The sequence below is a fragment of the Epinephelus lanceolatus genome, chromosome 5, assembly GCF_041903045.1.
Source record: "Epinephelus lanceolatus isolate andai-2023 chromosome 5, ASM4190304v1, whole genome shotgun sequence".
In the NCBI taxonomy this organism is placed as follows: Eukaryota; Metazoa; Chordata; class Actinopteri; order Perciformes; family Serranidae; genus Epinephelus; species Epinephelus lanceolatus.
Window position 1 is genome coordinate 46,788,697 of NC_135738.1, and position 24,536 is coordinate 46,813,232.

Genomic DNA, 24,536 nt, shown 5'->3' on the forward strand with positions numbered 1-24,536 from the left:
TTGGCTTGTACTGTATGTTATTATAGCGCACCTCTTGAGGGGTTTCAGGGTTTGCGTATGGTGTCATCAGCCATGTTTTAAGGCCATATGCCCGGTCACCCAAACAATATAACATTTTAACATTAACGGAATAGAGACTTACTGAAAATACTAACTAAAAACAACTGAAATAAAAGACTAGAACAAAAGATGCTCCCCAACAAGCCATCCACTTCTCACAGCCCCTGCCTCCAAAGGCATTCCCACTGTACTGTTTTGCAAAATAAATGAGTCGTGGGTGCCACCTGGCCAGCGGGCCTGTCTGGTTTGTCTCTTTGTGAAATGTTGGCTTCATTCTCCAGGTTATTGATGCAGATGTATTTAATACTATTCATTTAATTTGATATTTGACGTTTATGGTTTATTTACAACCTAGTTATAGATAGCATGTATTTACTTTTTATTCAGAACCACACGTAGGCCTACCTGTATGGAAAAATGAGCATGTGTTGATAGTGTGGCAGAAATGAAAATGAAAAATTAGCAAAAAATAAAGACACATTTGGGTTGTTCTTATCGGACATGATTCAGTAGATCAGGCTTCAGTTACCAGCCAGTCACAGCACCACCTGTACACTACACCTTCATCATTTACTCTCAGCTCAGAATCAAACCTGTATGTCCTTCTGTTCCAACTCTGCTGTTAGTGTCTTATATCAGAAATTTCTTGATGTAGGCTGTTTGGTCTAAAGAATGATTTACAGGACTGCAGAAATAGGACACAGTAACAAGCTGGCAACTCCATTTGGTCCGCTGTCATCTTTGCCTTTGGGGCATGCACGTTTGGAGGAATTGCGGTTCAATTACTTTCCCCTGTGACCTGCCTGTGACCTTAGTGACGTAATTTCAACAGTTTTCAGCTCGTACCAGAGATATTGGATAAAGGAGATACCCCACCGTAGGCTTATCCAATGTTAAGAAAACGGTTACTCTTCCTGTCTCCTAAGTGGGCGTGGTTAGCTCTCCCTCCAATCAGAGCCTGTTCTCCCTTAACCTACGGGGGCGTGGCGCTGACGTCACTGAATCAGGAAGTGAGCTGAGTGGGGTATCTCGCTTTATCCAATATCTCTGCTTTAACATTACGAATACGAATGGTTAAAATTATGCACACATCTTTTTGATAGTTGTCTTATACCATATTTATTTTTGTCTGTACATAGGCTAACTAATATCAGAAGGCAGAGCAGCTCGTCCATAACGAAGATCAGCAGTTTGATCTCCAGCTCCTCCAGACTGCATGTTGAGGTATCCTTGGGCAAGATACTGAACCCCAAATTGCTCCCGTTTATTCAGTGTGTGTGAATGGTTACTGAGTAGCAGGTGGCACCTTGTATGTGATCAGAATCCTAAAAAAAGTGCTATACAAGTACAGCCCATTTAGATTTCTAAAATTAATCCTGATTTCAAAGTTTTATTCCCGTATTTGGATCATATCTGTTTTGTTTTTTAATGTTTGATTTAATACTTTGTGATCACTGTTACCTTGATTTTGACTTAAGTTTTTAGATATTTCCATATTTGGATTGTATCTAAATTTTAGGACACATCATCAGTAGTGGACCCCAGGATCTTAAAAAAAATATATATATTTTGAGGTCTTACCCTCACATTGTGGACAACTAGAAAAAATATTTTATTAAGCTACAAACCCCATGTAATACTGGCAGGACCTCCATCGAAAATCTGTCTTCATTTTAATTGTTTTTGAATACCTGAGCATTTCTTACACAACATCATTTTGGTAAGCTAACTTGCATGTTTCAGTGTAGGATAGTGAGCCATCCTTTCCGACAGCCCCCAAGATGTTGATCTTGTAATCCATCTTATCCATCATGCAGGGTCACTATGCACTTTAATTACCCTTGTTCACTTCAGTTGTTGCTAATCATTCAGTTTGCTTGGTAATTTATTTATTATCAGTAATAATGTTTTTTTACATTGTAATGACTGGATTCCACTGTGCAATGTTGTTTCAGCTCACTGCATCTGGCTCCCCACCCCTCCCCCGACTGTTATATATGTACATTTGTAGTGTAATGTTTACTCAAGTGTGTATGCTGTACCTTTAAGTTGACTTTTAAAGATACGTGTTGAAGCAATGTACTCTGTGCACTGACAAGACACCCACTAGTTTATTATTTAATGTATTCCTATGACACACACACACTCACTGAGCATTTAAGTATTGTGGTGGAGAAGTACCTAGGCATCATTTCTAAAAATAGCATGAGGATGGGCTCAGAAACACTGGTGGAAAGTTAGGGGAATTACAGCTTGTCCTGAGAAGACCCTGGTAAGAGGAGGCGGTCTTAGATTGTCCAGGAAAACATTACGAGTACAAGTAAAGAGGTGGGGTTTAGGATGAAAGGAGAAAAAGTGAAGGCTCAGCAGAAAATATGACACCGTTATGGTGGTAGGATGAAAGAAAAAAAGTGGAAACTCAGCAGAAATGTGACATCAGAGCCAAGTGGGAAGGATTAAGAAAGAGACGACTCAGCAGAAAATCTTAACAATAAAAACGAGTGCACAAACAAAGAAATTTCAGTCTTGCTCCGGAGCTTGACTCATTGAGTTGTGATGTGTTTGTTGCCTGCGAGCACATTAAACTCAGTTGCATCTGATTCTACGTGTCTCCAGTGATTTTTTTTTTTACCTCTGAGTATTTGAGTTTTTGATATCTAATGGAAAACAAAGAAAGTCCGTTCGAGAAGATGGGAACGAGGTTGCGAGCTTTCTGGCCCAGCTCCTGACCATTTGACTTTTGTTTCTACACATTCTTAAGTGTTCACTTGTGCCTTTTATGTGTTTTTACTTGCTGTACAACCAATTGTCTTCGAGGGACAAAAAATAAAGTTGAAGTTGAGTGACGATAAGAATTTCAAGGTGTTAATCACAAGGTAATTTTTATTCTTTTGATTTTTATTTTGTTTAACTCAAAAATACAAAATGTTGTTGACACTTGTAACAATGTAATACAAAACAAAAAATCTATTTGTACCACAACATACATACATGTATACATATTCCACATTGCTAATGTGCTCATACAGGCTATAAGAGAAAGAATATCCATGGGTAATTATTTAAATGTGAAATGAACCCACACAGATGCACTCTTTGCGATTAGATTCTGTGACAGACACAATGTCACTGTTTGCTTTTAAAAAATGTTCTGAGTATATAATAAGTCAATGAGGCCAACCGTCTGGCAGATCAAAAACCTCATATGTAGTGTCTGACAGGGTGCACAAATGTGCAGTCTGTAACTGTGACCACAATAAACCACGAGGTACGCACATTTACAAATTCTTTTGACTTACTATTTCACCATAAGGAAGAAAAAACAACCACAGTAAAAGCATATTCCATCTGATTAGGACTTGTTGATTCATATTAACATGTAGCGGGTGATGCCCCCCCCTCGAAGCTCCCGAAGGCGCTGGCAGTGTCGCAGCATGTTCAAAATCCCTTGAAAGCGTTTGTCCACCTTCATCTGAGTGAATTCACGAATGTCATCCTCCACCACAAAATACTGACCTTAAAGACATTTCAACACAACAGTGAGACAAGTGTTTCAGTGTCACTTTGATGCACTTGTGGCTATTAAGGGTGTGCTAAAAAATCGATACAGCATAGTATTGCAATATATTGTGTGGCGATATTGTATCAATATACAGACGCTAAGTATTATTTTTTGTTATATACATAACTAATTTTTGCAAATATACATTTTAATACAACTTTTGGTACTAGAATAAAAACAAAAACAAATGCTTTTTCGGTCCACTAGATGGTGCTGATGTTTTTCCCTAGTGAGGTCAGCAGAGGTCTCAGTCAGTGGCATTTGGCAGGAAGTTCATCAAAACAAACATGGAGACACCGGGGAAAGAAATCAGAAACGCACCGTCAGCTTTTAAATCAAATGTCTGGACCTATTTTGTTTTTTTTTTAACATGGAAGGCAACAAGGACTTGGATATGACACGTGACTTGCAAGCAGTGTCATGTGAGAATAAAATACTCGGGGAATACTAAGAACATGAGGGCTCAGTTAGACTAAAGTTAAAACAGACTAAATACAGACAGCTTTCATTTTAGTTTGTTTTTAACATTTTACTTTAAGCCGTGCTAGTGTGATGTGCTTGTGTAAACCGTGACTGTAAACCACAACAGCAGTAAATGAGACTGTGGACAGAGCAGATTGAAATATCTCTTTCTACATGCTGAACACATGTATTGATAAAGTATTGGCTTTTTACTGGCAAAGGTTTATTGCACTTGCTCACAGTAACAAGCGTAGTTGTCAGCTACAGTAATCTTGAAGTTGTATTCCCTTCATCTGCACTGTGGCCTCTCTGCTGTTGTCTGACTTCACTCTGTCATGTTTGTGTGTGTCTGTGTATGTGTGCTGTGTGGAAGAGGTCAGCTCTGAAATGTGGATGGCAGGTGAGAGGCTGCAGCATGACGATAAATGAAACCAAAAAAGTAACGATAAAAGATCCGATAATGTCGGAGCTTATTAATACTACAGTTTTGATTAATTTCGTTCCAGGCCATTTAATACCGAGTCTCAGTAGCCATCCCTAGCTGGGCCACTTGGAGGTTGTTTCTGGGCCGCATTTGGCCCGTGGGCTGCCAATTAAATAGACCTGGCCTATATGAACTCCAAATGACGGATATCCATCATAGCAACTGAGAACTTTAATCCCTGTATATTTGCTTATGTTTTTTCTTTATTATTCATCAGTTTGATCAATGTGTTTTATTTTTTTGCAGCTTTCATTACAAAGTGATGTATGTGTTGTCAAAGTGAAAATTATTATACCTGCTTGTGTTTTCTCAAGTTGCAGTATCCTGTAGGGGTGGAAATCATCCGAGGCCCGACCATAGGATATTAACGATACATAAGTCATAATACAGTATTATTGCAATTCTAAAAGTGTTGCGATATGCTGAGTATTCCGATAAAATATATTGTGATTTATTACTTTTTTCCAACTACAAATACTGTCCCCATAGGAAAATTGTGTCAGCATCTGTTTTATCTAATAAGATTAAATTTTCTGTTTGGTTATCTCACTTCAATCATTTTAATTGCAGCAAAATGTATAGTGGACTGAAGAGCAATTGATTATATTATTCTAGTAGATACCAGAGGTTTATTTTGTGTTAAAATAAAAAAAAATTAATACTTGGTGTCCCTGTAACAATACGATATTGCCACACAAAGAAATATTGATACAATGCTGTATCAATTTTTTTACCCATTCCCAGTATAATGAGCTTTTCTTTTTATCAGACTAACACAGATCAATTCACTGAAAATACTGAGCTCTGTCTTTACACTATGGAACATTAAACATCATTTCCAATATGGTAAAAGAAATACGGTAATAAGAGCGCACTGATGGATGGGATCAGATAAAAATGTCACATCAGAATTCACTCTTAGGTTAGAGCACTGATCAGACAACATACATGCAATGTTTCATCATTGGTCAATGGTTGTACTAAATGCATAATTCAAACATACTAATCATCATCTCTGAGAAATGGACATCTGTTAGCTTCAGTTTTGCTGTCAGCATACCTTTTGTATCTGATGTCTCCTGCTCCTTAAAGCGCTGGTGCAGCTTGCGTGCATGATTGTTGAGAGTTTTCACTGACTGATGGAGGATCTTGTACTTTGCTGTTGCAGCTGTGTTAATGCTCTGCACCACAGCATTAAGTTGCTGATATGACACACGTCCTCTCATGTACCTGAGTGGAACACAACAGTCTGATTTAGAGGACAAAAAGCTTAAAAAGACACACAAAAACAATGTTTAATCTCTTAGCAATACAACTACAATTACCACCTTGCAGTTGTATGCCTCCACAAAACTGTCAAGTTTCTCTTACAGTTTACATATGTCTGTGAAAACATGGACCTATGATTCCCCTCCAACTTCACACTGGCAATATAAAATGTTTAGCATCCATGTTTGTAAAAACAGTTTGTTTGTAAAAACATGGATGCTTCACATACATCTTCCCCCTGGCAGCACAGAAAGATCTATACAATCAGCACAGTTTCAAGGTGGACACCCAAAATTGGTATTACCGATTCAGTATCTGACCAAATCTTTTCCTTTCTGCTCCATGATGAGTATGATGTTGAGTAATGGCCAGAAAAGTTTAACTGCATAATATTATGATGTCACAGTGAAGCTGATCTTTGACCTTTTGGATATAAAATGTCATCACTTGATATTTTATCCTATTAGACATTTGTGTAAAATTTTGTCATAATTAGCGTAAGAATTCTTGAGTTATGGCCAAAAACGTGTTTTGTGAGGTCACAGTAAACTTGACCTTTGACCACCAAATTCTAATCAGTTTCCGAGTGGATGTTTGTGCCAAATTTCTCTTAAGTTGTTCTTGAGATATCGCGTTCATGAGAATAAGATGACTGCAAGGTCATGGCGACCTTTGACCACCAAAATCTAATTAGTTCATTATTGAGTCCAGGGCTGCATCCCAAGTCTCTTGATTGTCAATTCCTTGCTCCTCGATCATTGATTGAACCACAAGTTGTTCTGATGCACCATTTTTAAGACTGTCAAAGCTGTTATTTCTGCTCAAAGGAGCGAGGAATGATGATCAAGGAGGGATCTCTGAATAGCGATGAGCAAGGATACACGACAGCAGCTTTCACAGAAGTCTTTTATCGGCTCACACCCCCACATTGTATTGACTGGACGCTGCAGCAGATTGGGCTGATCTGATACATCAGAACATACAGGAGTTTCGTACTGGAGTGAAGACAGATAAGAGATTAAACTGAAGTTTATCACACCCAAGTTTTATATTTCATTTGTTTTCTGATTCACCATCTAGTTATCTAGTATCAGTCACATGTGAAACTGAGCACTCTTGAGCATCTGTGTTCTGTCAGAGAGCAAGATAATTGCAGTAGTAGCAGTACAGAGCACTGTCTCTTTAAGAGACTTTGGTAGTTAATCTCGCAAAGTCCTGCAAGACCTCACGATAGTTCAGTTCCTGGAGAGAATGGCAGATCATCCCTTCATGCTGTCAGCATCCATTGTCATCTGCTGCATTTCAGCCTTTTTGGGAAGACTGTCATTTTACCCTACCCTAGTTCACCATTAAAGAAGTTGAACTGGGTTTCGCCTTCTTTGTGGTTATTTGGGGAAGGAGTTATCTGACAGTGCAGACGCCCTGCTGCTTGCGCCCCGCTTTGCTTACATTCTTTTGTGGATATACTTGTTTTTTCCTGCTGAAAGCTACAGAAACTAGATTCTGGATACTTATAAAGCACTGGGACTTTAATTTGTGAAAAATACAGAGGACTACTTCCTTATTTTCACCACTTTTTCACCACTTTAGTACTGTGTGAGCAGGGCTGAGGCACAGTGCAAGCCTTTTGCTGTGTCTGTGAATGGAAACCTGTGATTAGGACAAGGACAAGATGGCAAAATCTGTGAGCTGCACAGAGTGTGAATGACTAACCGAAACGATAAGGCAGCTTCAAAACAAGAATTAAACTCTACAACAAATTCTTGAGAGTGAGCAATTCATTGACTCTGTGGCAGCTAACATACAAGGTGCTGATGGACAGACTGTTATATATGGAAATACAACAAATGTGGAGCATACCATCACTGACTTGGCTGACACAATCCCATGGATATGTCCTAACACCACTGGATCAGCTGCAGAGGCTCCCAAACTGGCCTTCCCTAACGACCCTTACTGGCACCGGCCTGGTGCTCGACCAAAAGCATCAACTCCAGCCAGGACTTGGTCTGACGTCGTCAGATGCAAAGGCAAATCCAGCAGGAAATCAGTCAAGAGAGCCCCAACGCTCACCCCTCCACTTGAACTCTCTCTACAGAACAGGTACGATGCACTGGCTCCACATGAAATGTGTGACAATACAACTACACTGAACCCTGGGAGGCCAATCACACTCGTGGTATTAAGGCTATCCAAACTGCAAACAATGGCCCCAAAAACACTGCTAGACCCAGGGCCAGGGCCAGGCCCACATCTGATCAGCCAGATACCATCCTGATCGGGGACTCAACAACCAAGCATGTAAGAATGGCAAAGACTGAAAATCTAACAGTGTCTGACACGTCTTTCAGGGAGCTAACCGAGCTGTTGCCAGTGATCCTCTCTACACACCCAAGTAACATGAGGATTATCATCCATGCTGGGTCTTTTGACATTCTACGAGGAAAAACTGAGATCCTGAAAAAAGACTTTTCTGGAGAAACTGAGTGACTGTCAGTCACAAAATGTGTTCATTTCTGGCCCCATTCCAACCCTGGGGAAAGGAATCGAGTCTTTTACCAGACTCCTTGCCCTGAATACATGGCTGACATTGGCGTGCTTCACTCATGGGATAAAGTTTATTGACAATTTTAACATCTTTTGGAACTGTAAGGATCACTTTCAGCGTGATGGGATTCATCCGAACATCACTGCATGCAGACTACTCGGGGCCAACCTACATAATGCTCTTGGAATGCCATGCCAAAACAAGAATGGACAGATAAGAGCCAAGGACAAGTACGGGGCACAGAGACAGACAGCCTGCATCTCTCCCCCTTCACCTGACCCTTTGCTCCACATCACCCAAGGCATTCAGAGGATGTCCCTGTCCCAGTCAGGGATCCAGCAACCCCCCTCCTGCCCTTCACCACAACCAAGGAGCCAACGCCCCCCCTCCAGCACCGCCGCAACCACCAAGGAGCCAACGTTGACCCTCCCCACCACCATCACCACAATCAACACAGAACCAGCGTCAACCCTCCCCCCCTCCACCATGCTCACCAGTCAAGGAGTTAGTTAAAGCTGCCACACAACTAAAAAAAATGTAATGTTGTCTTATGGTAATTGTATGTACTACCAAAATTTACAGGTTGTGCATCGAGCAGAGATCCCAGACCTCCCACTCCCACTCCTGTTGGCAGTGCAGAAAAGAAGAAAGGTAAAAAAAGAAAAGTATTTTTCTCCACATCACACCACAGAAATAAAAAAGATGTATGTTTATGGTAATTGTATATATTTATATGATTTGCAGGTCGTGCATCGAGCAGAGGTCGTGGGCAAGGAGGTGGCAGGCCGCCCCCAGTTGCAGATCCTGGCTGGCATCACGCCGACTGCCGACCGAATAAGATCCCCTTCACTGCAACTCCCGGACCCCGGAATGCCGCCGCGGAGCTGGATTCCGAGCTGCCAGCTGACTTCCTTGAGCTCTTCCTGACTGATGAGCTGCTCCAATACATTGCGGATCAGACCAACCTGTACGCAAGTCAGTATATGCAAATACACCCTGACAGTCTGCCATATAGCAGAAGAAATGCATGGAAACCAGTGTCAGTCTCAGAACTGAAAACCTTCTTTGGACTCAGTTTTCTTACCGGATATGTCAAAAAGCCAAGCTTTTGCTTCCGGCTTTCTTACAGTGCAGACGCTCTGCTGCTTGCGCTCCGCTTTGCTTACATTCTTTTGTGGATATACTTGTTTTTTTTCTGCTAAAAGCTACAGAAAGTAGATCCTGGATACTTATAAAGCACTGGGACTTTAATTTGTGAAAGATACAGAGGACTACTGCCATATTTTCACCACTTTTTCACCACTTTAGTACTGTGTGAGCAGGGCTGAGGCACAGTGCAAGCCTTTTGCTGTGTCTGTGACTGGAAACCTGTGATTAGGACAAGGACAAGATGGCAAAATCTGTGTGCTGCACAGAGTGTGAGTGACTAACCGAGACGATAAGGCAGCTTCAAATGAAGAATGAAACGCTACAACAAATTCGTGAGAGTGAGCAATTCATTGACTCTGTGGCAGCTAACATACAAGATGCTGATGGACAGACTGGTGTATATGGAAATACAACAAATGTGAAGCATACCATCGCTGACTTGGCTGACACAATCCCATGGATATGTCCTAACACCACTGAATCAGCTGCAGAGGCTCCCAAACTGGCCTTCGCTAACGACCCTTACTGGCACCGGCCTGGTGCTCGACCAAAAGCATCAACTCCAGCCAGGACTTGGTCTGATGTCACTAGACGCAAAGGCAAATCCAGCAGGAAATCAGTCAAGAGAGCCCCAACGCTCACCCCTCCACTTGAACTCTCTCTACAGAACAGATATGATGCACTGGCTCCACATGAAATATGTGACAATACCAACTACACTGAACCCAGGCAGGCCAAGGCTATCCAAAATGCAAGCAATAGCCCCAAAACCACTGCTAGACCCAGGGCCAGAAAAAACTATGCTAACTCCACACCTGAGAAGCCAAGGGCCAGGAGAAGTATCGCTAACACCACACCTGATCAGCCAGATACCATCCTGATCGGAGACTCAATAACCAAGCATATAAGAATGGCAAAGACTGAAAATCTAACAGTGTCTGACACATCTGTCAGGGAGCTAACCGAGCTGTTGCCAGTGATCCTCTCTACACACCCCAGTAACATAAGGATCATCATCCATGCTGGGTCTTTTGACATTCTACGGAAAAAGGAAAGGAAACTGGCTCTGAGATCCTGAAAAAAGACTTTTCCCTGCTCCTGGAGAAACTGAGTGACTGTCAGTCACAAAATGTGTTCATTTCTGGCCCCATTCCAACCCTGGGGAAAGGAATCGAGTCTCTTACCAGACTCCTTGCCCTGAATACATGGCTGACATTGGCATGCTTCACTCATGGGATAAAGTTCATTGACAATTTTAACATCTTTTGGAACTGTAAGGATCGCTTTCAGCGTGATGGGATTCATCTAAACATCACTGGATGCAGACTACTCGGGGCCAACCTACGTCATGCTCTTGGAAGGCCATACCAAAACAAGAATGGACAGATAAGAGCCAAGGACAAGTACGTGGCACAGAGACAGACAGCCTGCATCTCACCCCCTTCACCTGACCCTTTGCTCCACATCACCCAAGGTATTCAGAGGATGTCTCTGTCCCAGTCAGGGATCCAACAACCCCCCTCCTGCCCTTCACCACAACCACCAAGGAGCCAACGTCACCCCCCCCCCCCAGCACCGGCGCAACCACTAAGGAGCCGATGTCGACCCTCCCCACCACCACCACCACAATCACCACGGAGCCAGCGTCAACCCTCCCCCCCTGACCACGCTCACCAATCAAGGAGTTAGCTAATGCTGCCACACTAACACTAAAACTAAAGCTCAGTCAAACTGATGAACTCTCAAATAGTAGCCCTAGACATCATCACTCAGGTGCCTGTCAGAGATGAGTCAAACCCCATGCCGCTTCCTTAAACATACCGGCAATCTTAAATAGCCAGTGGCATGGTCAAACACATCTTGAAATTGAAAAACATCAGCCAGAGTCATCTCCAAGGTCTGTCATTCCTGTTTTGACTGGCATCAGGAAAAATAATGTGTACTCGAAGCGCACAGCTACTCTATCTAATCTGACTCCAGTTATGCGTCAGCCACAGACTGTGTCAGACAATGTTAGTACATTAAACTTAGCTTTATTAAATATCAGATCTCTGGCTGGCAAGTCACTATTAATTAATGATTTTATTATCAAGAGAAACCTTGATTTTATGTTTTTAACTGAAACTTGGTTAAATGAAAACAACAATGCAGCAGTACTTATTGAATCAGCCCCCCCAAACTTCCATTTTATCAGCTCAGTTAGAGAACTTAGGAAAGGAGGTGGAGTAGCCACTTTATTTAAGGACGTTTACCAGTGCAAACAGTTGTCATATGGGAAGTTTGAGTCTTTTGAATATGTTGCACTGCAGTTGAGATCCTCCTGTCAAGCAGTATTAGTAACCATTTACAGGCCTCCAAAATATAGTGCACACTTTGTTGATGACTTTTCTAAACTATTGTCTGTTGTCTGTATTGATTTTGACTGTGTTGTTATAGTGGGTGATTTTAATATTCATGTTGATAATCCCAAAAATGGCGAAAGAACTTTCTACATCCTGGACAACTTTGAACTTTCCCAGCATGTAACAGAGCCAACACACAATAAGGGACATATTTTAGATCTAATTATCTCCAAAGGGTTCAACATTTCTGAGGTTGTGGTGACTGATGTTGCCTTTTCTGATCATTATTGTGTTTTCTTTAAAATGGCTATCTCCGCTGACACCAGTAAAAGTACAACAGGGGTAATCAGAAAACGCTATATCAACGAAAACACCTGTACACTATTCACCCAGGATTTTATACCCACACCAGCTGTGCCCTCAGTCTCTGTCAATGATCTGGTTCATAGTTTCAGCTCTAAAGCTATGAATATTATGGACAATATTGCCCCCATGAAAGTCAAAGTTGTCTCTGGTAAGAAAAAACCACCATGGATTAACGCCACACAGGTAAAAGCTCAAAAAAGAGAATGCAGAAAAGCAGAATGCAGGTGGCGAAAAACCAAACTCCAGGTTCATTATGACATCTATAAGGAAAGTCTGCACATCTATAGCTTGGAGCTAAAAAGGGCACGGCAGTCCTTTTTCTCTGAGATTATCAACAAAAATAACAACAATGCACGGACTTTATTTACTGTTGTTGACAGACTGACAAACCCATCAGCGTCAGTCCCTCCTGAACTGCTATCCACCAAGGCATGCAATGACTTTGCTTCTTTTTTCACAGACAAGATTTTAAAGATAAGACAGACAGTCTGTAACTCCAACACAGTGGCTATTTCACCTGTGACTCATAAGACTACTCCAGTTAATTTGGCACTTTTTCACCCATTAAATTATGCTACTTTGACAGACATAGTTAGAAACCTTAGGTCCACTACCTGCTGCCTTGACACTCTGCCTACAAGCTTTTTTAAAGATGTTTTTAACTGCATAGCATCAGATATACTACAGATAGTCAACTGTTCTCTTCAGTCAGGCCTTTTTCCAACGGCCCTGAAGACTGCAGTCATTAAACCTCTCTTAAAAAAGCCTAATCTGGATGCCTCAGTAATAAATAACTACAGGCCCATATCAAACCTACAATTTTTAGGAAAGATCATTGAAAAGGTTGTTTTTCAGCAACTTAACACCTTCTTGGAGCAAAACAATTTCTTTGATGCCTTTCAGTCTGGATTTCGAGCACATCACAGCACTGAGACTGTACTTGTAAAAGTTTTAAATGACATTCATCTGAGCAGTGATGCATCAAAGATTTCGGTTCTGGTATTACTGGACCTCAGTGCTGCATTCGACACAGTTGACCATAAGATACTGCTCGACAGACTAGAAAAGTTTGTGGGACTTTCTGGCACTGTGCTAAATTGGTTTAAATCTTATTTACAAGACAGGGATTTCTTTGTGTCACTTGGCAATTATGAATCTGTGCGAACAAAGATTACATGTGGAGTTCCTCAAGGGTCCATTCTTGGGCCTCTTCTGTTCAACATCTATATGCTCCTTCTTGCTCAGATTATGGAATATCATAACATATCCTACCATACTTATGCAGATGACACACAACTTTACATAACAGTGTCACCAGATGACTACAGTCCCTTATATCTACTAAATAAGTGCATTGACGAAATCAATACATGGATGTGCCAGAATTTTCTACAACTAAACACAGACAAAACTGAGATAGTTGTTTTTGGCCCCAAAGAACAAAGATCAATAGTCAGTGCTCACCTTGACGCCATGACACTAAAACCTACAAATCAAGCCAGAAATCTTGGTGTAGTTCTGGACTCAGACCTAAATTTCAATAGTCACATAAAGACAATTACTAAATCAGCCTACTACCACCTTAAAAACATAGCAAGAATAAAAGAATTTCTGTCTAAACAAGATACAGAAAAACTTGTTCATGCTTTCATTTTCAGCAGGCTGGACTATTGTAACGGTGTCTTCACAGGCCTGAGTAAAAAAAATCAATCAGACAACTGCAGCTCGTCCAGAACGCTGCTGCCAGAGTCCTCGCCAACACCAAGAGAGTGGAGCACATTACACCAGTGCTTAAGTCACTGCACTGGCTTCCTGTTTGTCAAAGGATAGACTTTAAAATCTTGTCTATAAAGCACTAAATGGACTCGGGCCTAAATACATCTCTGATTTACTTGTAGGTTATGAAGTACCCAGACCCCTCAGATCATCTGGAACAGGTTTCTCAGTGTTCCCAGGATCAAAACCAAACAAGGTGAAGCAGCCTTTAGTTTCTATGCTCCCCGCCTGTGGAACAAACTTCCAGAATATCTGAGGTCGGCTGTAACTGTCAGCTCATTTAAATCAGGGCTTAAAACATTACCATTTACTGCAGCTTACCAGTGAACCAGATATGTAACTTATTGTTAGGATAATCTGTAGCTATTGTTTTTATATTTGTCTGCTGTTGCTTTTGCCTTATGTTTGCTTTTTAAATGCATTTTCTGCACTGTTTTTAACTATTTGTCGTCTTGCTTTTAGCTTTTGTTTTTAATGATCTCAAACACAATTTTATTGTTCTTTTAATGTTTTATTTTAATGTATTTCTCTTGTAAAGCACATTGAATTGCATTGTGTATGAATGGTGCTATATAAATAAAATTGCCTTGCCTTGCCTGTTGGCTCATGCAGGGCACATGAGGGCAACAGGACAGTTAGCGGAGAATGAGAGACTGTGGACAGAGCAGATTGAAATATGGCTTTCTACATGCTGATCACATGTATTGATAAAGTATTGGTTTGGCTGGCAGAAGTTTTATTGCAGTTACTCACAGTAACAAGCGTAGCTGTCGTTAACTAGAGTAATCTTGAAGTTATACTCCCTTCAAAAATACAGTGGCTTTTGCTGCACCTCATCTGGCTCCGCACGCGCACGCGCACACGCACACGCACACGCACACGCACACAGAACCCCTTCTTGGGTCCACCCTCTCCCTCTCTCCACTGTTGCCTGCAGTAATTTATCTATTGATACATCCCATAACGCATCTAATCGGCTATTTGAAGTGTCACCTCTTCAGAACGAAGCATGTCAATTGTGTTCTGAAATACATGTTATTTGCAAAGTCATCACATCTAGACATAATTTTGACGTTACTTTTAACCGTTTAAACAGAAAGTTAATAACTAGTAAAGGCTATCGCCAAACTGTGCAAAATGCATCCTGGGATATTATCTCAACTCACTGCATGACAGTCACACTGGGTGCCACTCGCCAGCTATGCTCGCCACTCCTCATTAGAGCACAGAACCTAGCAATGCTCAGATGGTTGAAAAAAACTGATGCAAGCTCCTCCAGTGCCACTCCAATTGGAGTAGGATGCGACACTTGGCTTCGGGACTCTGAAGACGATGTTTCATCTGTTTCTGCCCCTGTAGTAAGTTAGTTTGTTGAAGTAGGCAATAGGCTAGCTTGTTGATTTTTAGCTAGTTCTAGTTCATTGCGATAGCTAACACTATAAACTCAGCTAATCATGTACATGATGGCCTTACAAAGTTATAAAATCTGACTGTGTTCTAAATTTTGATGTTTATGATAATGACAGTAACATTACAGTTAATCAGAAGAGGTGTACTCGGTTCATTCAGTCAGTAATAATTAGGCTAGCAACTTTAGCTACAGAGATGAAGATCATGCTTGAACTAGCAGCCAGTGATGTTTCTAAATTTCCTACAGGTAAGCTGAGTATAATGAACACCCAGATAACAGTAGTATGTTTTAGCAGAACCTTAGTGTGTAACTGTGACACTCAGAGACATTGACTTTGACTGTGATTAAGAGAGTATGTGTGTGTGTGTGTCGCGGCTCGTGGAGGGTGCTGCTAGAAATAGCTTCGGTAGCTAAGTTCATCGCTAATGATGTTCTGTGTGAGTTAAAGTGAGTGAAATGTGTGTGAAGATGCATATGGTTGAGATACAAGAGTGACAGTAAATTGTGTGAAGCAGGACGAGCAGAGTGAATGTGTTGTGATGTGAGCATCGATGAGCTGTGTGTTATGTTGAGCAGGCTAATGGATAAAGGCTGCTTCATGTTCATGCTTACACCTGCTGATTTACTAATGCCATAGGCTGACTTCATTCCTCTCCGTCAGTAAAGTTAAAGGAGCATTTCATACATTTTGGCAATTGAAGTTTGTATCAGGCCCAGTGTGTGAGTGTCTTATCGTCACTCTTGTGAAACCATTGTGAGAGTAATTCAGTACTAGGCTGTGGATTAAAAACAAGGGAAGTTAGATTAAATGTGTTTATGGGTTTAATTCTGAGCCTTCTCTTTCAAAGGGAAGGGCTGACATTGCAGATGGTGTCAGATTGACTGCAGAAGACGACCCTGGCTCTTGTAGCCATGCAGGTAAACAAAATAAACTCCCTAGAGAGGAATTTGTATGCTACGGTGTATGTTTAGCAGTCATGACAGTGAAAGTTTTTTTCTTCTGTATTTCAGACAGTCCCAGGTCAGCATCTGAAGCAGTTCCTGGATGAAGTGGGACCTTTTCCCAGAAACAAGTGGATGATGACTTCCATAAAGTGAAAGATAAACTAATCAATGGCTTCTGTGACAACCTCACCACGCGGTTTGGCAACCTTGATGAGGGTGTCTTGAAGGTGGCTGCAACCATGTATGACCTAAGCAGCTGGCCTGAGGACATCACTGACCTGGCCACCTTTGGCCTGGCCGATTTTGAGACTTTTGTCACTCACTTTCAGAAAACTAATGAGTTACAGGAAGCTTTGTGGAACACTGTATTCCTGAACAGTCAATCTAAGTAACAAAACTTTTGAAAAAGCCAAATGAACTCAGATCTGTCATTTTTCAGAACTCAACTATTAGGGTTTCCAATCCTTTTTTCCTGTTTTTGACAACAGTGGTTGCATTAAAAATCAATATGAAAAGGAAATATGTCCTTATGTTGTGTTTTCACCACCACTGGTAGGCTGAATTCTCATCACGAGTGAATAAAGCAGCTAACTCTGAATCAATCAACTCCAATTTTTTAAGTTCAAATTACTCATGTTTGTCTTAGTATGCCATTTTGAGGAAATGAGATTCCTATGATCCTTTGCTAAAGAAAATAATAACATACTAGAGTGAAAAGAATGCATCAGAATTCTTTAATGTTGAAATAATGATTGATGAAAGTGCTGGCATGGGCTAGCAACCCATGGTAGCAGTGGTGAGGCCTAGCAGCCTTACTACAACCAAAATTAGCTACAGCCAACATAGGAAAAATACCCCAAGAGTCAGCGAGAGCAGGGGTGTAAGATGACTCACAGGTGGATTACACGGTAACAGACATTGGAACGGACACGGCTACGCATTGGATCTGTGACTCAGTGAAGGATAGGGGCACGGACCTATCCACCAGGGCTAGAATTAGCAGCACTCAGGGCAAGGCGAGCGCATCTGTAGAGGATAAAAGTAGCACAGTTGAGAACAAGATGCTTCAGGTTTGTCCTTGTGGCTGGCAGAAAGTAACATCAGTAAAAGGCCTCAGAACTCATCAGGGAAAGAAGAAGTGTGTGGCAAAGAAAGGGCAAAGTAGCTGCATTGATCAGTACTTCCTAAGAAGTCAGTCGAGTCAGTCGGATGAAGTCCAGCGGCAGGTAGAAAACCACAGTTTGCAGGATATCAGTAACGCTACCACTGAGGAGGAGGAGGAGGAGGGGGTAGTAAGAGAGGATGCAGGTGACAATGAGGCCAGTGTGCTAGTCAGAGAGAGAACCATGGAGCAAAAGGCTAGAGTTAGATGGCCTAGGGCAAATGACAGTAAAGAATGGGAGATAGTTAATAGAGATTTGTCAGTAATCTTAAGTAGGCTTAGAGGAAATGCAGTAGAAAGGTTAGAAAAGATAGGAGATATAATTTACTCATATGGTGTAGAGAGGTTTGGGTTGCATGAGAGAAAGAGGAGTGAGAAGGTACAGTCAGGTAAATCTAGGCGGCAAAGAGAAATAGAGGAGCTAGTCAAGGAAAGGAGACAGTTAAGAAATGTGCGGAGAAAGGCTACAGAAGAAGAAAGGGAGGGAATTAAGGTGTTGCAAGAGGGCAGAGCATCTCAGGAAAAAGAGGAGGAAGAAGGAACATGTAAGGACAGGTTTTTTCAGGGACCCTTTTAAGTTTGTTAAAGGATTGTTCAGCCAGGAAAAGGGAGGGCAGCTCAAAGCAGAAAGGCTAGAGGTTGAAGAATATTTGAGAAATACATATTCAGATTTAGAGAAGAATAGGATAGTAGGTTTCCCACCCGATATCCCTCCATTAGAAGGGATAGAGCATGAGATGGATGTCAGACCACCTAGGTGGAAGGAAGTTCAGGAGGTGGTCAGGCGTGCAAAGGCTTCTTCGGCCCCAGGGCCTAATGGAGTCCCCTACCGGGTTTATAAAAGTGCGCCTGATACCCTTAAATTTTTATGGAAACAGCTAAGAATAGTTTGGGAGAAGCAAATTATACCAAGAGCATGGCGAGGGGGTGTCCTCATTCCTAAGGAGAAGGAGTCTGTGGACCTTAGCCAGTTCCGGATGATTTCTCTCTTGAATGTAGAGGGGAAGATTTTCTTTAGTGTAGTTGCGCAGAGATTAGCTAGCTACTTAGAAAGGAATAGCTTAATAGATGCCATGGTGCAGAAGGGTGTTTAGAGCATACTAGCATGATCTGGCACCAGATTCAGGCAGCGAAGATTAAGAAAAGGGACCTGCATGTAGTATTTTTAGATCTTGCAAATGCGTTTGGTTCAGTACCGCATAGCCTCATTTGGAGTGCGTTTGACTACTTCAGAGTGCCACAGGTAGTTGTTAACTTAGTGAAAGCATATTTTCAGGATATTAGGCTGTGTCTAAGTACAGCAGGTTTCACAACAGGTTGGCAGAGGCTAGAAATAGGCATCATGGCAGGGTGTACAATTTCTCCATTAGCATTTACTATGGCAATGGAAGTAATCCTCAGGGCTTCTAAGTGGGTGGTAGGTGGAGAGAGACGGCAGAATGGGTTGCATTTTCCACCAGTTAGGGCTTACATGGATGACATGACACTGGTGACCACAACAGTGCCATGTACAAAGAGGCTATTAGAGAAGGTAAATAAGAACCTCAAGTGGGCCAGCATGAAGATCAAGCCTAGTAAATCTAGAAGCATCTCGATACGTAGAGGGAAGTTAAGTGATAGGAAGTTTGTCATAGATGATGAGGAAATCCCAACAATTAGGGAAAAGTCAGTAAAGAGCTTAGGTAGGTGGTACAATGTGAAGTTGAATGATGAGGAACAGGTGGTGAAATTTAGAAAAGATGTGGCGGAAGGATTGGATAGAATAGATAAATCCAAACTTCCAGGAAAGTTGAAGTTGTGGTGTTTGCAATTTGGGCTATATCCTAGGTTAATGTGGCCATTGTCAATTTATGAAATTCCAATATCCGTAGTGGAGAGAATTTAAAGGTTGGTTAGCTTCTATATTAGGAAGTGGTTGGGTGCTCCTAGGTGCCTAAGTAGTGTTGCATTGTATGGAAAAGGGATACTTCAGCTGCCAGTATCTAGTTTAACAGAGGAATTTAAATGTACCAAGGTCAGGACAGAGCTGTTGTTATCTGGGAGTAAGGACGTGGTAGTTTGGAGTGTGGTTCCAAATCCAACCAAGGGGAGGAAGTGGAACCCAAGATCGGCAGTTCAGGAGGCAGAGGCAGCTCTTAGGCATGCAGAGATTGTAGGTAATGTTCAGTTTGGCCAGGGAGGCCTGGGGCTTGGCTCAGGCAAACCGGTATGGAACAAAGCAGGTCTCAAAGATAAAAGAAAGCTGGTTGTAGAACAGATACGTAGACAGGAAGAGATGCTAAGGGGTGCAAAGGTAGTGGCCCAGGCTAAACAGGGACAGTGGTTGAATTGGGAAAGTGTAGAGAAGAGGAAGCTTAGTTGGAGGGACCTGTGGAGTATGGAGGAGAATCGTATTAGATTCCTGGTAGGGGCTACATACGATGTCTTACCAACCCCCCAGAACCTAAAACTGTGGGTAAATGAGGACCCATCATGCCCATTGTGTTCACGTACCGCAACCTTAAAGCATATTTTGTCAGGCTGTAAAGTTAGCTTGTCACAAGGCCGATATACATGGTGACATAACCAGGTGTTGAAATGTTTGGCTGCAGGCATCGAAGGAAATGAAGACAGGTGAATTCAGAAGGTGTTAAGGATAGGAGTTTAGCAATTCAGTTTGTCCGTGAGGGGGAGAAACACAGAAGAGATAAGTTAGTGAAGAGGCAAGGGTGTGGCTGCCTAGAAGGTGCTTGTGATTGGGAAATGCAAGTAGATTTAGGGGGAAAGCTTGTTGTTCCCCAGGAAATAGTTTGTACCAGGCAGAGGCCTGACTTAGTGTTGTGGTCAGTGAGTCAACGGATAGTTTATTTCATTGAGCTGACAGTTCCTTGGGAAGACTCAGTGGAAGAAGCCTATGAAAGAAAAAAGCTTAGATATGCAGACTTAGGAGCAGAAGCTGAGCAGCGAGGATGGAAGACTAGGATTTGGTTGGGTTTGGTTGAAGGTGGCAGTGCTGTTTGGGCTGAGAAAGCCATGCGTAAGTAAGGTAAAGGAGGTTATTGGGTTGGTGCAGAGAGGGGAGCAGTGAGACCTGGCATTAGGGGAGTGTCTCTGGGACGCCAGAGATCACTGTCTAGCCTCCTGGAGGTGTCGTGGGACCAACTAGACGAAACACTGGTGAAAGGAGGTTCCCACCCGATGACCCCAAAGACATGCTAGTTATCACTGCTCATTGGTTTGTATAGTTAAGCCTTGCCATATTAGCTTATCATAGGGCTTAGGTTTTTCACTGAGTGTTGATCCTTTCTCTAGAGCACAAACTTCTTGTGTTTATTTGAACTGGATGTTGCAATAGGTGCATAATTTATTTATTTATTTATTTTTTAAAGATTATTTTTTTGGGCTTTTGCCTTTAATTGACAGGAGAGAATTGACAGGAGAGAGTGAAATGGGGGAGTGAGATGGAGTGAGAGAGAGTGGGGGGGATGACATGCAGCAAATGGCCGTGAGCCAAAGTCGAACCCGCAACCGCTGCACCACTATTTTTTCTTTTTGTTTTCATCTTAGCTCTTTAGAATCTACCGTTATATTATTTAGCGCTATGGACGCTTCATATCCAGGTCAAGTCACACACTTGTGAGTAAAGCATATAAGAGGAGAGGAGAGGGCTCCGTCTTATCTCTTCATAATTATTTTGCGCGACAGATGCTTCATATAATAACATAACAATATACTATTTATCGTGTTATACGGTGAAACGTTTCACCCTATAACGTGATGACATATTGTTTACACAACGGCATGTCACTTCTGTCATTACACGGTGCGATGCTTAAAAGATCTATCGTTCAGGCCTAGTTTGTGGTGTTTCTGCCCTTGCATGTAATTACGATGCTGCATAAACTGCACGTAGCACTGTTAGTCTTTTTTGGTGAAGCCTTGCTTTCCAACACTTTCTGTCTCTCCGCCATTACGTCTTCTTTGTTGTTGAAGGTGCTGCTGACATTTATAGTTCTACGTTGAATCAACACGTAGGTTACGACGTAGGCTCCATGTCGATTTGGAGCCTACACTGTAACCCACGCCGTGGCCTAACGCGCACCTCCCCAGAATTGTAACTACGTGTCGCAGTGACGCAGACCTCCTGTCTGTCGCTGTATACTGACACCATTTCCCTCAGGGGAAGCAGAGCTGAGCTGGTATTTACTTTTAGTTCACAGATAAGTAGAGTTGCCACCCGTCCCGTTTTTCCCAGAATTGTTCTCTTTTTTCATCAGCTGTCCCGGGAAAAAAAAAATCTCTCCCGGGACACAATTTGTCCCGTTTTTTGGGGAAAATGCAGCAGCAGCAGGCCAAGGAGTCCATCCAGAACGACACATAGTGCGTCCAAATTCACACCTGTTCTTCTCTATGGTTTTTCTCCACGACCATGCGTCATAGCGAGAAACCACGCATATCACGTGAAACAGTGGAATCGTAGCTTTCCGAATGTTTTCACAGCGAAAAAAAAATGATAAAGTTACACTAAAATGATGTATAACAGAGCTTTCATACAGCTCTGCACACACATTACTCTTGGATGGATTACTCGCGAATGCAGCATCGCACAGAAATGCCACGCATATCACATGAAAGCGCAGGAACAGAGCTTTCCAATGATACCACACACATCATTGTGCTGTCATCCCATCACGCTATAAATCCAGATTAATTGTCTACCAAATAAAATCCTGACGAATTTCTTTACAACCCATTATACAGATCTTGTTATCAGTCACTTCATATAGTGAGGAATATCGTATCTTACCACGTCTTAGGCTCGCATGTGTTTCTCCCTGTCTATCCACATTTGTAGTCCGGCTTTCAAGATGCAAATATCTCCATATTGTCCAGTTGACACTCCATCAAACTTTGTATGACAAGACAAGCGCACTTCATCTTTGCGCACCCAGACAACTGAGGCCTAATTATGCATGCTGACAGGGCTGTAGTCACTACATACATTGAGGGGGACACGTGCCCCCCCCCCCCCCCCCATGTAAATATTGCATGTTTCTTTCAGATAAAACACATTTTTGACTTGTGAATGAGTCAATGGAATTTCTTGCAATAATGAAAAAATACCGGCAATCATGTCCGCCTGGCACAAATCACATATTTTGGACAGCTGTGAAGTGACAGAATGTCCCAGCATCATGGTTCTTATAATGCCAGATTCCAGAGAGTCTCCCCTCTTCATATATGGCAGAATATGTCAACTTCCAACTTGCTAAGGTGAGATACATGTAAAAATGGAAGAATTTAGTAACACAGATTTGTTTTTTTCATTGATATAAAAATTAATATAAAATACAGGCGCATAGAAGGACATGGAATGATGGCAAATCTGGTCTCCTGTGTCCGAATTTCATGTTCATTGGTCAGTCTGAACTGGTAATAATGGCCGAGCCCTCCGCCTCAAACATTTGGTCGAGTGTCCCTTTTTTTCACAAATCCAAGGTGGCAACCCTACAGATAAGAAGCAATAAATTGTGAAGACAGTAAGGCCTCCACTAAAATAGCATTTTAAGTCTTGTGTGTGATTTATCCTTCAGGGATTTATACTTGGGGATCTATCCAGGTTTCACATGAGAAGAGGGAAAGATCGTCGGCCGCTAGGTTAATCAATACAATGTAAAATGCCATAGGCTTGTGCTAATAACGTTAGCATGTTATATCTGTTTAAAAAACATGTTTAGTACAGGACAGTTGTTTTGTTAGTGAACCTTGTGAGTTGTTATGGAGCCAAACTGTGTGCCGTTACCTCTGTTAAATGTTGCCGTTGTCCCTGGTTTTATATGAGAAGAGGAAAAGATCGCAAGTTGCTTGGCTAATTTATACAATGTAAAATACCATAGGCTTGTGCTAATAACGTTAGCATGTCGTATTTGTGGGGAGTGTTTGTCTGTGAATGCTGTGAGTTGTAGTGAAGCCAATTTGTGTACATGTTTTTCAAATTGTCTCTATTAAGCCATGTTTAATGTGTGTTTTGAATCAACAAAACTTAACAGCACTTCACAGAAACCTCTGCTGTCGACTAGTGTTTTGGAGGTGTAACTGCAGAGTGACACAGACACACCACTGCAGAATTAAAAATGCTCACAACGGCATAAGTGACGTACATAGGCTATGTGTGTAGGGTCTGCGCACAACCATAAATCCCCTTTAACGAGTGTGACGTGCATCATCGATGTAAAGATTCAGCGTAATGAAAAGAATCAATAAGGGAATCGTTAAGCATAAAGGCTAATCATGTCGATGAATTGAACCAGTTGGAACCGGTTCTTGACAGGAACCAGTTCTCTATTCCCATCCCTACTCATGATTCCCCTTGTTAAAGCTGACAGACTCAACCCCTTAGCCATCATGTTTTGTCTCCCTCAAATATATGTCGGCTAGTTTTGCCTATCTTGGCCACCTTACATTTTATTGGCTAAATGTTTTTAAAAAGGAATTGGGGTGCCACACTTTATGATAGTGGGCTTATTGTGGGGAGAAATAAAGGGTTATTGTGATGCTTTGACAGTGGGACATGGACTGTTTGCAAAGGGAAAGTGAAGGGAAAAAAACAAAAAACAAAACAGGAACTCAACAAAAATGTTGATGTTTTGCCTTGTCTGAAAACCGGCGTGGTATGATGCTTCATGGTGTTCAGGCGGGGGGTTGACACCATCGTCGTCGTCATCATCATCCTCTCCTTTATTCTCCTCCGGAGGAAGACGTGCTCGCGCACGCACAGCAATGTTGTGTAACATTGCCGTGACAGCACAGCATTTTGTGGGTTGTGGTTTGAACTTTACGTGGTCACCGCCTCCACACTCCGTGAAACCTGTTCTAAGCTGACAGGAGTGGCACCCTGTGTGGTCTTCTGCTGCTGTAGCTCATCTGCTTCAAGGTTCAACGTGTTGTTCCTTCAGAGATGGTCTTCTATATATCTTGGTTGTAACAAGTGGTTATTTGAGTTACTGTTGACTTTCTATCA

General features: G+C 41.9%; 1 protein-coding gene across 2 annotated transcripts in view; it reads right to left on the reverse strand.

Moving 5' to 3' along the window:
- Positions 1–2,937: 2,937 nt before the first annotated feature.
- ska1 (spindle and kinetochore associated complex subunit 1) overlaps positions 2,938–24,536 on the reverse strand; it is an 81,844-nt gene continuing 60,245 nt past the window's right edge. For both annotated transcript variants that reach the window (XM_078168278.1, XM_033635743.2), the window contains 2 exons: positions 5,629–5,798; positions 2,938–3,576 (listed from right to left, as the gene is read on the reverse strand). In XM_078168278.1, coding sequence (XP_078024404.1) covers positions 3,428–3,576; positions 5,629–5,798 — 319 coding nt within the window. In that variant the 3' untranslated portion in view covers positions 2,938–3,427. The remainder of the gene's footprint in view (positions 3,577–5,628; positions 5,799–24,536) is intronic.